Below are 14,266 nucleotides of genomic sequence, written 5' to 3'. Positions count from 1 at the left end.
AGGGTTCCAAAGGCTCTGGAACAGATTCATAAATTTGGAGAGGTAGCAGGCTTCAAACTTAATCAGTGGAAAAAAAAATATGAGAAACGACTGGGTAACTTACAAAGAACTATTAAGAGAGGTAGATCAAGACTTAAAATTAAGGAGTTACGAAGAAGTAAGAGGACTAATAACCAATTGGTTGCAATATCACCAGCTTAATGAAGCATTTATGTTGGATAAAAAGAAAGGTTTTTCACATAAAACCTCCCAGTTTGAAAGAGTTGCTGGAAAATAAAAACAAAATGTATAAACTTTTATCGGACTGTTAAACGAAAGATGGAACAGTTCAAAGCAGGGCTGATACACTGGACGAGGGGTTTTGGTTATAATACTGAGTTAGCAGTGTGGGAGAAATTATTGATTACAAATCTGAAATTTACAGCATGTTATACTTTGGAAAAAAACCTATATGAAAATGATGTCCAATTGGTACTTAATTAGCTAAAATGTATAAATCAAATTCTAATGTGCTGGAAATGTAAAGAGAAAGAGGGCATCTTTTATCATTCTTTTATCATATGTGGTAGTTATGTAAAAAAAGCTTGATGGGAAATGATATATAATGAGTTTTTTAAAATGGTGAAAACAATGTTTTCTAAGCAACCAGAAGCTTTTTTTAAAGGAAGTTTAGGTGCAGAGATCCTGAAGGACCAGAAGAAATTGTTCATGTATGCAACCACAGTTGCCCGTACGTTGCTGGCCCAGGGATGGCAAGAAAATACCGTTCCAAACAAGGAAGAGTGGCTATTAAAATTAATGAACTATGCTGGATTGGCAAAACTTACAGGAAGAATCAGGAGGCAGAAAGAATCAAATTTTAATAAAGAATGGGGGAAGTATATAATGTATTTGAAAAATTACTGTAAACAATTACATTCATTAGTAGGTTTGACAGAAAACTTATAAAAATCTGAACCATGGATTGATTAAGGATTTACAATAATTGGAGTTGGTGATAAGATGCAGAATGAAAATGAAAATATAAGGATCCACAAGGGGGGGGGGAGTTAAATAGGATATGATGTCTGAATTTTGTTTTGTTTTTGTTGTTCTGGTTTGTACAATGGAAAATAAAAAATAAAATGGAAAAGCTTCAAAGGCTTCCTATCTGGACCTTTTTTGGGTTACAGCTCAGTCGGAGAGCACACAACTCTCAATCTCGGGGTCATGGGTTTGAGCCCCACGCTGGGGAGAAGATTCCTGCATTGCAGGGGGTTGGACTAGATGACCCTCGTGGTCCGTCCCAACTCTATGATTCCATGATCCTTTGAGTCTAGTAATCAGGGCTAGGCTGCTAAGTTTGCTGCGTATTGAGAAGAGGGTCCATGGAGCTTTTGATGAACAGATGCCTGGGGGGTTGGGGTTGGGTGGGATTTGGGGGGTGGGGGTTGCAGAAACGGGGTGCAGTCTTTGGAAAGGGGAAAGAGGAACCACAGTTGGTAGGGACCCCAAGGGTCATCTAGCCCAATGCCTGGCAATGCAGGAAGGGTGCGTGTGCCATAAAGATGGAGGCAGAAAGACAAAGGCGGTTGGGAAGCCTTTCCCATGATGGAGAAAAACAGACCAGGCTGGGGGTCAGCTGGACACTGGTCAGAAGTCAACAGGTCATCCCCTCAGGGATGCTGGCCAAACTTGGCCCTCCAGCTGTTTTGGGAATACAACTCCCATCATCCCTAGCTAACAGGACCAGTGGTCAGGGATGATGGGAATAACAATTGTTATTAGGATTGTTTTTATTCTTACGCTGTCAATCACTATGCTTTTTATGTTTTCATTGTCATGCCCTGTAAAATATGTTCTTAATGTGACACACTGCCCTTTTGATAATGGGTGGTGTATAAGTCAAATAAGTAATAATAACAAAAATGCCCCTAGAGTTCATTGCTTCTTCTTTTATCAGCTTCCCCTTTACCTATTCCACACATATATTTTTTTACCTTTACCTTTATATTTTTTTACCTTTACCTTTATTCCATGTATCCATCCTTTTATATGTGTTGCAGTTTCTCTTACGTTCTCTTCATATTCCACCTTTAACACACAGAGAAAGACGCGCTCAGCACCCGGCCCCCGTGGCCCCTTCCGGCGGCCCTCTGGAACCTTATTCCCACAACAGAAGAGAGTGGGGGGGAGAAGGGAAGCCTCTGGAGACGGGGCTCGGCGTGGGCAAAAACCCCAATTGAAAAATGTCCCTTCAAGTTAACTGAAATGAACACAGTTGCCGAGCAAGGGGGGGGGCGCCTGAGATTTGGCTGAGGTAAAAAGTGGAGGAGAGAGGAAGAAAGGAAGGAGAGAGAGAGAGAGAGAGAGAGAGAGAGAAGAGACGCCTGACATTTGGCAGAAAAGGAGAAGCCGAGGTTAGGAAGGCCCAACAGAGACTCCATTTCCTCAGGGTCTTGCGAAAGAACAATGTTAAAAGAACAATTGATGACTCCTTCTACCGGAGTATTGTGTATGTAGTTTTCACTCAGGTCCACGGCAGTTATTTTAGGGGGGAAACCCTGGGTTGTTGTTGCTACATTGTCGACAGCCGGCTGCCTATAAAAGCAGGCTGGCTGAGCTGTTTGCTGATCAGTTCTGTTCCAGCTTACAAATAAAGAGCTGCTTTGAAGAATCGCTGTGTCGTCTGCCATGTCTACCCACAATTCAACACAGCACCTGATATGATGGGCTGCCCCGGAGCCCCTAGATGTCGCCTTAGGAGAGTGAGAACAATTCTCAGTCCAGCACCTCTTTAATCTTCCACCCTCGGGCAGGAGAGAGAGAAGTATAATCAGTCGTACCAACAGGCTAAATGGGCTGTTAAGCTGCTGAAGGGAAAAAAGAATATGGCGCGACTGACTTTCGGGGTTGGTGTGTTGTGCGAAAAGCACAGAGTGCAATGAGACTGAGTGTTGGCAGGGGGGAGGCTCGGTTAATTTCATTGTACACAGGTTGTACATTGACAATAAAGGTATTATTATTATTATTATTATTATTATTATTATTATTATTATTATTATTATTAAAAAGTGGAGGAAAGAAAGAGGGAGGGGGAGACGCCTGAGATTTGGTAGGAAAGGAGAGGCTGAGGTAAAAAGTGGAGGAGAGAGAGAGGAAGAAAGGGAGAGGGAGCGAGAGACGCCTGAGATCTGGCGGGAAGGGAGAAGCTGAGGTGAAAAGTGGAGAAGCTGAGGAGAAAGAGAGCAGGAAATAGAACTCTAAACGGGGCAAATGAACAAGGGCGAAGGCTGAGGTGGGGGAGAAGAAGAGGGAGGCCAGAGAGGGGCTGCAATGGCGGAGTCTGAGGGGAAGAGAAGAAATGGCGGGGGGGGGGGGGGAGGCTGGAAGAAAGAGAAAGAAATCCCGAGAGGGAGAGGGAGGTGGGAAGTGGAGGCCGCGGAAGGCAAAGCTCAGAGGCGTCTCTTGTCCTCACGGGAAAAGGGGTTGGTCACGAAACAGGCTCTTGGCATCCCAGATTATTACTTCCTTTTAAATCCGAGGTCTCCCTTGATAGCTTTGCGCTTTCTAAGAAATTCATACTCACTCGTTGCGTGTTTGATTATATGTACTGCAGACCCAATTACAAGAAAGAAGATTCCACCTAAACATTAGGAAGAACTTCCTGACAGTAAGAGCTGTTTGACAGTGGAATTTGCTGCCAAGGAGTGTGGTGGAGTCTCCTTCTTTGGAGGTCTTTAAGCAGAGGCTTGACAACCATATGTCAGGAGTGCTCTGATGGTGTTTCCTGCTTGGCAGGGGGTTGGACTCGATGGCCCTTGGGGTCTCTTCCAATTCTATGATTCTATGATTCTATGAACTATATTCTTCGTGTGCATTAGATCGTCTTAGCTCTACTGCGGCCACACTTCAATTTAATTCGGGTTAAAGGGCAGCTTGTGGGTCCAAGGGCTCCTGTGGTCCCGCATGGACCCCCCTGGGCGGAGGGGACGTAGGTACGATGCTCCCCCATCCTCACCCCTTTTCGTGGGGCACCAGGGGCAACTGCCAGGGGAGGAAGCTGGCCCAGGTGGGAAGTTTTGACTGTTTGATGTTTTATTGGGTTTTTAATATTTTGCTGGAAGCCACCCAGAGTGGCTGGGGGAACCCAGACAGATGGGTGGGGTATAATGGGATATTATTATTATTATTATTATCCAGCAGCCAGGCTCTCCCAAGGTTTTAGGTTTGGCTAAGATTCCTGTGCTTTAGGTTCTGCAGAGGGTTGGCTTCAGTAAAAACAGGCCTTCTGCCAGACTGGCGCACGGGAGGGGGGCAACTACCCCACCCTAAATCAAGTAGGTAACTCAAAGCGCTTAACTAAACGTAGAAATTGTAGAAAGATTTTGACATATTTTTCTGAGCACTTGGGGTCAAACGAAAGGAATTTAAAACAATTGTTGCTGTCACATTTCATGTTGAATCTTCTAGACAGAGCTAGAGAGAGGATTTCAGAGCATGAGAAGTCACCCAAAAATATATAACCTGGCATTGAATATTTATGGTTACTCCTATGGCTCCTCCCCCCCCCCCCAAAAGAAGCAACTCTGGGTGCTCAAGACACGTGTCTCCTGCTCTGCAGAGGGAGAGCTGAGTGTGCCCGGCTTTGCCAGGGTTAAAAGGAGCTGAGCTGGATTCCTAGAGAGGAAAGGCAATGCAGGGGAGGGGGAGGGGAGCCGGCTGTCTTTCTGCTTTGCAACCTGGTGAGTCTCCCTTGTCTTCCGCCATGGGGTGCATTGGGGAGAAGCGGGGGGGGGGTGCATCAGGGGGTCCCGTTCAGCTCATGCAGGCATGGAGCCCCCAACCAGCCCCATCCTCACCCCAAGACACAACCACCCGATTGGCCCTGCAAAGGAACCGACAGGCAATGCAGCTGCTTTAAAACAGGAATTGATGGTGTTCTCAAGGGCTGCTGTGGGGATTAAAGGACATCAGGGAGACCCCCGGGTGCCCCCTTGAGCCCCTGGGAGAGAAGGGTGGGTGGGAATGCAATGAATGAAGAGAGGCAGTCCAGCCCATCATCTGGCTGTGGGATTTTGGAGCTGATTCTGATTCGTCGTCAAGGTCAGTTCCACACACGTAGCGGGCATTGCAATAATCCTGGAGCAAGGAGTGCCCTGTCCACGTCCTCTCTCTCTCAAAGGGACTGGGGCTGGCAGCCTAGCCCAGCTGGAAATGGGGCGGGAGAGAAGGGGCAGCATCTGCGGTGGGGAAATGACAGGCTCCATCTGGCTAGTTCCTCCACCTTTGTTCTCACATGTGGTTCCTAAAAGCTGTCAGCATTTGACAGTGGCCACACCCCGAAAATGGCTTTCTCTAGCCATCTACACCAGGTGTTGATAGCCCTTGGTGGGTGAGTTCGGGACTTCTGTTGCCTCTGGTGGAATGAGTGAATGAGACCCAACCGTGGCTTCAACAGTTAAGAAGGCAATTTCTTCAGGTACTGTAGAGGGAGATGAGCAGCAGATTGGGCTCATCCACCTGGCAAGGTAGCCTGTCATAGGAAAACTCTGATCCCAAACCTCTGTTGCCTTGAGGGACATTTTCAGGAGAATAAAAGGCTAAGGAGTAAACCCTACAAAAATCTGGAGTGGATCTGGCCCTCAGAACAAAGAAAAAGGGACCCCACCACCCCTGTAATCTGCCTTGAGAACATTGGAGCTTCCAAGTGCTAGAAAACGGGACAGAAGCAGGAAAGTAATGTGCCCTGACGGAGGGGTGGGAAGGAGATCACTCTAGCCGAGCATCCATATGAAACTTGGTACAAATGACTCACTTATATTCCCTTTTCCGAGTTCATTCCTTGACTGAAAGGCAGGGTCAACCAGGATGATTCATGTCACAGAAACCCCTTCAGTTGCCTCCACTTTTGGCCTGGTCAAGAGGCTTGCTTCTCCTTTTTTTTTCTTAGAGAAAGCTCTGTGGTCCAGTCTAATCCTGGTTCCTACCAAGACTCATGTACGTTTACTCAGGAAACCTTTTTCTTCTCCTGATAGTGTGTCAGATTTATGGGGGGGGGGGCAACGGAATGCATTTGCTTTAGGATTTCCTAGTACCTCTTTTCAGACACACAGAAGATGGCAGAAGAAGAAAAAAAGATCCCTTCCAATCTCTTGGAGGCTTCCTGAGAGCACAGATGGATGAGCAAGGCTCAGCTGACCCTGAAGCAGGAAGAGACCCGGCCATGGAAACGGGGAGCAGTGCAGGATTCTAGGAAAGCTCTGTGCAGAAGATCCTGGGAGAGGAGGACACCCTTCGCTCAGAGATGCAGAGCCAGCAGTTGAGGCAGTTCTGCTCCCAGGAGGCCAAAGGACCCCGTGAGGTTTGCAGCCGACTCCACCACCTTTGCCACCAGTGGCTGAAGCCAGAAAGACACACGAAAGCTGAGATGCTGGACCTGGTGATATTGGAGCAGTTCCTGGCTGTCCTTCCAGCGGAGATGGAGAGCTGGGTGAGGGAATGCGGAGCGGAGACCAGTTCCCAGGCAGTGGCCCTGGCCGAAGGTTTCCTCCTGAGTCAGGCGGAGGAGAGGAAGCAGGTGGAGAAGAAGCAGGTGAGAGAGACTTTCCTCTGGATTCTCCCAAGGGGCTCCAAACAGGAGGGAGAACATCCCCAAATGCTCTACCAATGGCCCCTCTTTTTTGGAAAGCATCCAGATAATAATATGGGCCACTTCTAAAGTTTTTGCCTCTGTCATTCCTTTTCTATGACTCTAACACTTCTCTCCATTCTCTGTTTGGAATAATGTTTGTTCTTTAAGGGAAAAAATCTGCTTGCAGGAATGGGCCCAGATTACTCTGAGGAAGAAAGGACTCCGCTCGACGCAAGAGAGAGGCCATTGGGTAAGGAGGAAGGAGTCCTTTGGTCCCATTGTGTTGGTTTTCAAATTAATCCATGGTTTCTTTTCATCTTTTTCATCCATGGTTTCTTTTCATCATTTGGGACCAAGAGCCCCAAGGAGGGGAGACGTACTTTTCCATTATTAAAATACGCATTAGCTACAAATGACAAAATGCACTCGGCTGGTGAGGTAATGGCCTGGATGAGAGCCAACAAACTGAATCTCAGTCCAGATAAGACTAAGGCACTGCTAGTGGGGGGTTCCTCAGACTGGCTTGGGGTTGCCTGCTCTTTACGGGGTAATATTCCCTCTGAAGAAGCAGGTATGTAGTTTGGGAATACTTCTGGAATACTTTTGGATCCTCTGCCGTCCCTTGAGCCTCAGGTGGCCTCTGTGTCTTGGAGCATCAGCTTCGGCTGGTGGCCTGGCTGTGCCTCTATCTGGACAGGGACAGCCTAACTTATTTTGTCTAACTGTAGTTTAGATTACTGCAACACATTCTACGTAGGGCTGCCTCTGAAGTCGGTTTGGAAGCTTCAGCTGGTGCAGCATTCGGCACCGGCTCACTCACTGGGACAAGACTGATCCTGGCCTGACGGCACTAACTCCAAATTAGCTTATGGGCCCAACCCAAAGTGCTGACCCAAAATAATAATAATAATAATAATAATAATAATAATTTGTATCCCACCCATCTGGCTGGGCTTCCCCAGCCACTCTGGGCGGATTCCACAGAGACCAAAAATACACTAAAATGTCACACATTAAAAACTTCCCTGAACAGGGCTGCCTTAAGATGTCTTCTGAATGTCAGGTAGTTGTTTATCTCTTTGACATCTGAAGGGAGGGCATTCTACAGGGCGGGCGCCACTACCAAGAAAGCCCTCTGCCTGGTTCCCTCTAGCTTTGCTTCTCGCAATGAGGGAACCGCCAGAAGTCCCTCAGCGCTGGAACTCAGCATCCGAGCAGAAAGATGAGGGTGGAGACGCTCCTTCAGGTCTACCGGGCCAAGGCCGTTTAGGGCTTTAAAGGTCAACACCAACACTTTGACTTGTGCTCGGAAACGGACTGGGAGCCAATGTAGGTCTTTCCAGACCAGTGTTATGTGGTCTCGGCGGCCGCCCCCAGTCACCAGTCTAGCTGCTGCATTCTGGATTAGTTGTAGTTTCTGTGTCACCTTCAAAGGTAGCCCCATGTAGAGCGCATTGCAGTAGTCCAAGCGGGAGATAACTAGAGCATGCACCACTCTGGCGAGACAGTCCGCAGGCAGATAGGGTCTCAGCCTGCGTACCAGGTGGAGTTGGTAGACAGCTGCCCTGGATACAGAAAAGACCTGCGCCTCCATGGACAGCTGTGAGTCCAAAATGACTCCCAGGCTGCGCACCTGGTGCTTCAGGGGCACAGTTACCCCATTCAGGACCAGGGAGTCCTCCACACCCAGCCGCCTCCTGTCCCCCCAAAAACAGTACTTCTGTCTTGGCAGGATTCAACCTCATTCTGTTAGCCGCCATCCATCCTCCAACCACCTCCAGGCACTCACACAGGACCTTCACCGCATTCACTGGTTCTGATTTAAAAGAGAGGTAGAGCTGGGTGTCAAGGGCATCCTGATCAAATTTGCAGATGACACCAAACTGGGAGGGGTGGCTAACACCCCAGAGGACAGGATCACACTTCAAAACAACCTTGACAAATTAGAGAACTGGGCCAAAACAAACAAGATGAATTTTAACAGGGAGAAATGTAAAGTATTGCACTTGGGCAAAAAAAATGAGAGGCACAAATACAAGATGGGTGACACCTGGCTTGAGAGCAGTACGTGTGAAAAGGATCTAGGAGTCTTGGTTGACCACAAACTTGACATGAGCCAACAGTGTGACGCAGCAGCTAAAAAAGCCAATGCAATTCTGGGCTGCATCAATAGGAGTATAGCATCTAGATCAAGGGAAGTAATAGTGCCACTGTATTCTGCTCTGGTCAGACCTCACCTGGAGTACTGTGTCCAGTTCTGGGCACCACAGTTCAAGAAGGACACTGACAAACTGGAACGTGTCCAGAGGAGGGCAACCAAAATGGTCAAAGGCCTGGAAACGATGCCTTATGAGGAACGGCTAAGGGAGCTGGGCATGTCTAGCCTGGAGAAGAGGAGGTTAAGCGGTGATATGATAGCCATGTTCAAATATATAAAAGGGTGTCACATAAAGGAGGGAGAAAGGTTGTTTTCTGCTGCTCCAGAGAAGCGGACACGGAGCAATGGATCCAAACTACAAGAAAGAAGATTCCACCTAAACATTAGGAAGAACTTCCTGACAGTAAGAGCTGTTCGACAGTGGAATTTGCTGCCAAGGAGTGTGGTGGAGTCTCCTTCTTTGGAGGTCTTTAAGCAGAGGCTTGACAACCATATGTCAGGAGTGCTCTGATGGTGTTTCCTGCTTGGCAGGGGGTTGGACTCGATGGCCCTTGTGGTCTCTTCCAATTCTATGATTCTATGGGTGTCATCTGCATACTGATGAACACCCAGCCCATCATCAGAACTCCCTGATGATCTCTCCCAGTGGCTTCATATAGATATTAAAAAGCATGGGGGAGAGGACGGAATCCTAAGGCACCCCACAAGTGAGAGCCCAGGGGTCAGAACACTCATCCCCCAACACCACTTTCTGGACACGGCCCAGGAGGAAGGAGCGAAACCACTGTATGACAGTGCCCCCAGCTCCCAGCCCCTCTAGACGGTCCAGAAGGATGTTATGGTCGATGGTGTCAAAGGCTGCTGAGAGATACAGCAGAACTAGGAAACAGCTCTCACCTTTGTCCCTAGCCCGCCGGAGATCATCAACCAGAGCGACCAAGGCAGTTTCAGTCCCATGATGAGGCCTGAATCATTAAATGGCTCTTGACTTCAATATTTCAAGGACCACTTTTCCCCATGTAAGCCACCCAGACCTGAGATCATCATCTGAGCCGTTCTTCATGTGCTCCCGCCATGTGAGGTCTGGAGCGTGGCAACACGAGAGCAGGCCTTTTCTGTACTGCTTCCCCATTTTATGGAGGTTTCCCTGGTACCGTCATGATACATATTTAGGCATTAGGCGAAAACGTTCCTATTCAACCAGGCCTGGGGCTGATTAATATTCTATGTAGAGCCCTTTAATTTGTGACTGCAGGAAGAGGGGGTATTGCTTCACTGTTGGCTTTACAGTGGTACCTCAGGTTACAGACGCTTCAGGTTACAGACTCCGCTAACCCAGAAATAGTACCTCAGGTTAAGAACTTTGCTTCAGGATGAGAACGGAAATCGCGTGGCGGCAGCAGGAGGCCCCATTAGCTGATGTGGTACCTCAGGTTAAGAACAGTTTCGGGTTAAGAATGGACCTCCAGAAGGAATTCAGTTCTTAACCTGAGGTACCACAGTAATTATTTATTGTATTTTTATCTTGTATTTTATTCTGTGAACTGCCCTGAGACCTTATGATGAAGGGCGGAATATAAATTTAATAAATAAATAATAATAAGTCTGGTGCTAGAGAAGCAGCGCTTCACCTCTGAGAGAGGCATCCTGCACTCCTGTCTCCCCACTTACCTTTGTCTCTTGCAGGTGACAGAATGATGCCGGCAAAACCTCCCAATCCATCTTTTCTTGGTGGCGGAGGGGAAACAGCGACTGTGGAACCAGATCAGGTAGGGGGAAGGAGCCTTGGGGGGGAAAGAGGCTGGGGGGTGGGGCAGCCAGGGCATCTCTGGGCGAAAATGAATCTCTTCCTCTTTGCTTCCGTCAAATCTGCCCTTAAGGAAGGCTGAAAATGCCATTCCATCATGTTTATCTGCTGAGAGTAATGAACAGCCACCTCACCTTAACTCTCCTCCTGAAGGTCACTAGCTTTATTTATCAGTTGTTGCAGTTCTATTTCTATGGTTATTGGTCAGTGCTAAAATAGGCTTTAAATCAGCTAAGAAACTTTAGTGGTGAGAATTCGCCTGCCCAGCCCCTCCAGTTGAGGGCTCCCCCCTCCTGTCCACCTCCCCAAGCCCCTGTGCAGCAGAACAATGTGTGCTAGATAATCTTTATGCTTTTTGAAAGGAAGACCTTTTCTTTCAGAGTCTAGTGTGCTTTGAGGATATAGCTGTGCATTTCACGGAGGAGGAGTGGGCGTTGCTGGATCCTGACCAGAGAGCTCTGCATCAGGAAGTCATGGAGGAGAATCGTGCGATCATGGCCTCTCTCGGTAAGGCTCCCAGTTGGATGATAATATCTGTCCTGAAATTCTTTACATTACCGTATTTTTTGCCCTATAGGGCGCACTGGCCCATAGGGCGCACCTAGTTTTCAGGGGGGGAAATCAAGGAAAAAATATGACAACCCCCCCGCAGCTCTGGGAGCAGCAGACAGGCTGCACGCAGCCTGTGCGCTATTCCAAGACCTTCTCCCTGCTTTTGCGGGAGGTGGCAGAATTCCCCCACCTCCCGCAAAAGCCCACAGGAGCCACGCGCAACTCCTGCGGGCTTTTCGACCAGGAGGGAGAAGGGACTGAAACGGCCAGTCAGTGCCTTCTCCCTCCTCTGGGAAAAGCCCTCAAGAGCAGTGCGCTCTTTAAAGGCTATGTGGCTCCTGCGGGCTTTTCGACCCAGCTTGTGGAGCTGGCGGTGGGGGGAAGCGCTGCTTTCCCCCACCGCCAGCCTCCAAACCGGGTCGGAGAGTAGCGCAAAGGCGTCGCGCGCCTTCCCGCTGCCCCCCCGATCATCTGGGGCGGGTGATGGGGGGAAGCGCTGCTTTCCTCCACCACCAGCCTCAAAGAGCAGACTCTTCTGGCTTCAGCGAAAGCAACGCGACCCCGGAGCGCAGGCTTCGGAGGCTTCGCGTTGCTATGGCTGAAGCCAGGGAGCCTGCATTTGCCCCATAGGACACACACACATTTCCCCTTCATTTTTGGAGGGGGAAAAGTGCGTCCTATAGGGCGAAAAATACGGTAATCTGTGTGCCGAATCTCCCAGATTCTGATGGAGCTTAACAGCGCCACCTACAGCATCTGGGATTCTAACACCCCCACAGCTCACATTGAATCAGGTGCTCTGCCTTGCACCTGCGATTGCACATAGCGGGGCGTGCTGATGTATCATATGGGGCCACCGCAGAAGTTTGGAGGGGCCCAGACCCTTCATTGAAAATTGGGGGAAGCCTTGAGTACCATGGCCCCACATAGATGGCACACCTGCCTTGAATGGAGGGCTATCTACTGTTTTGTCTGCAGACATTTTTCTCTGGTTATAGCTTTTTAAACTATGATCAGGCTGTCAGCATTTTTCTTCTTGATTCTGTTGCAATTTCATTGACCAGAAATATGACTGACATTTGAGGTGGAGCGGAATCTGTGATTGGGCCAAACAAAATCACAGGTTCTCATAAATATGTTTGTGAGCACTAGTCAACAAAGGCAGCGTACTCTGTAGGAAGACTTCACACTTAATTCCCTTCCATTCTTCCACTATCAATGTTACTATCAGTGTTAATTAGAATTGTTCAATCATTTGGGTCTCCCATTTCTTCCTGAGGCTCTAATCCAATTCTCTCTCCATTGTAGGTGATGAATTTGAAATGAAGAACAAGGGAGACCATGACAATATCCACATACTGGAGAAATCATATAGATATTCAGAGTCCAGAGAGAACCTGAGCCAGAGCTCCCATTCCACTTTCCATCAGAGGAATTCCATTGGGAAGAAAGCATATCAGTGCTTGAAATGTGGAATAAGTTTCAGTAAGAAGGCTCATTTCACTTACCATCAAATAATTCATACATGCAAAAAACCCTATCAGTGCTTGAAATGTGGAAAGTCATTCAGTCATAGCTCCGATCTCATTTCCCATCTCAGAATTCATACAGGGGAGAAACCCTATCAGTGCATGGAATGCGGAAAGAGCTTCAGTCGGAAAGATCATCTCACTTCCCATCAAAGAATTCATAAAAGGGAGAAACAACACCATTGCTGGGAATGCGGAAAGAGCTTCAGTCATAGCTCCGATCTCACTTCCCATCAAAGAATTCACAAAGGCGAGAAACCCTATCAGTGCTTGGAATGCGGAAAGAGTTTCAATCGGAAAGATTATCTCACTTCCCATCAAAGAATTCACACAGGCGAGAAACCCTATCAGTGCTTGGAATGCGGAAAGAGCTTCATTTACAGGGCAAGTCTCACTCACCATCAAAAAACTCATAGTGGGGAGAAGCTATATCAGTGCTTGGAATGTGGAAAGAGCTTCATTCACAGGACAAGTCTCACCCCCCATCAAAGAATTCATACAGGGGAGAAGCCATATCAGTGTCTGGAATGTGGAAAGAGTTTCAGCTACAGAGTCAGTCTCACTTCACATCAAAGAACTCATAGTGGGGAGAAACCATATAATTGCTTGGTGTGCGGGAAGTCCTTCCGTGACAGCTGCCATCTCACGTCCCATCATAGAATTCATACAGGGGAGAAACCCTATCAGTGCCTGGAATGCGGGAAGAGCTTCAGGCAGAGGTCCAGTCTCACTTGCCATCAAAGAACTCATAGTGGGGAGAAACCATATCAGTGCTTGAAATGAGGAAAGGGCTTCTCCCCGAACTCCCTTTCAAAGAGCTAGCTGGGAGAATTGTAGAATCTAGTCCAGCCACTTGCATTGCAAAAATCTCAACAGAAACCCATGAAAGATGACCACCTGCTTCAGATCTTCCTAGGAAGGAGAGTCCACCACCTTTCTAGGGAGCCCTTTCTACAGCTGAACTGTTCCTACCATTAGAAAGTTCTTCCTGATGTTCAATTGGAATCAGCTTTCTTCTAACTTGAAGCTTGCTCCATCCTCCATGTGAAGATACTTGAAGATCACTATCCTGTCTCCTCTAAGGCAAGAATTTTGCAGTCTAAGCATCCCCAGCTCCCCCCACTGCTGCTCCTAAGTCTTGGTTTCCAGACCTTTGATCATCTTGGTCACCCTCCTCTGTTCCCATTCCACCTTCTCGAATGATGGTGCCCAGAACTAGACACAAGACTCCAGGTGAGGTCTGGCCAAGGCAGAATCATGTGGGACTGTTACTTACACTTATTTGGATGCTATACGTGTGTTGATGCAGCCTAGCTAACAGCGACTATCTTTTTTTTTGCTGCTGCTGCTGCTGCTGCATCACACTGTGGACTCATGTTAAGCTTGTGTTCACAAGACCCCTAAATCCTTTTGCATCTGGTTCGTCCTGCCTAAGTGCAAAATTCCACATCTGCCCCTATTGAAATTCATTTCTCCCTTCTGAAATTCCTTTGCCCGTTTGAGATTCACTTGCCCCTATTCTTAGCCACATTAAAGGAACCGGAAGGAGCTTGGGGGCTCTTGCAAAACTGATCCGAAACCTTGGAAGACGCAGCACGTGCAGGGAT

General features: G+C 48.0%; 1 protein-coding gene across 2 annotated transcripts; it reads left to right on the top strand.

The window, feature by feature from the left end:
- Positions 1-4,552: 4,552 nt before the first annotated feature.
- LOC310662977 (uncharacterized protein) lies at positions 4,553-14,208 on the top strand. Of its 2 annotated transcripts, XM_083410426.1 has the most exons (6): positions 4,553-4,724; positions 6,088-6,574; positions 6,782-6,863; positions 10,458-10,540; positions 10,959-11,085; positions 12,439-14,208. In XM_083410426.1, exons 2-6 carry the CDS (start codon positions 6,287-6,289, stop codon positions 13,440-13,442), a joined length of 1,584 nt encoding a protein of 527 aa, XP_083266552.1. In that variant the 5' UTR covers positions 4,553-4,724; positions 6,088-6,286; the 3' UTR covers positions 13,443-14,208. The 2 variants fall into 2 exon arrangements, with proteins under 2 accessions (XP_083266552.1, XP_083266553.1); XM_083410427.1 differs by lacking the exon at positions 4,553-4,724 and having other exon boundaries at positions 4,892-6,559.
- Positions 14,209-14,266: the final 58 nt, after the last annotated feature.

This window comes from Podarcis tiliguerta, assembly GCF_965153285.1.
Source record: "Podarcis tiliguerta genome assembly, chromosome: 13".
NCBI lineage: Eukaryota > Metazoa > Chordata > Lepidosauria > Squamata > Lacertidae > Podarcis > Podarcis tiliguerta.
This window is presented reverse-complemented; position numbering and strand designations above follow the sequence as displayed.

What these genes read in the sequence shown, in the direction of transcription:
- LOC310662977 (XM_083410426.1), top strand. Translation starts at nt 6,287, where the DNA reads ATGCAGAGCCAGCAGTTGAGGCAGTTCTGCTCCCAGGAGGCCAAAGGA. An exon ending in CGACTGTGGAACCAGATCAG is followed by an intron (nt 10,541 to 10,958) that starts GTAGGGGGAAGG and finishes CTTTTCTTTCAG; the next exon opens with AGTCTAGTGTGCTTTGAGGA. An exon ending in TGCGATCATGGCCTCTCTCG is followed by an intron (nt 11,086 to 12,438) that starts GTAAGGCTCCCA and finishes TCTCCATTGTAG; the next exon opens with GTGATGAATTTGAAATGAAG.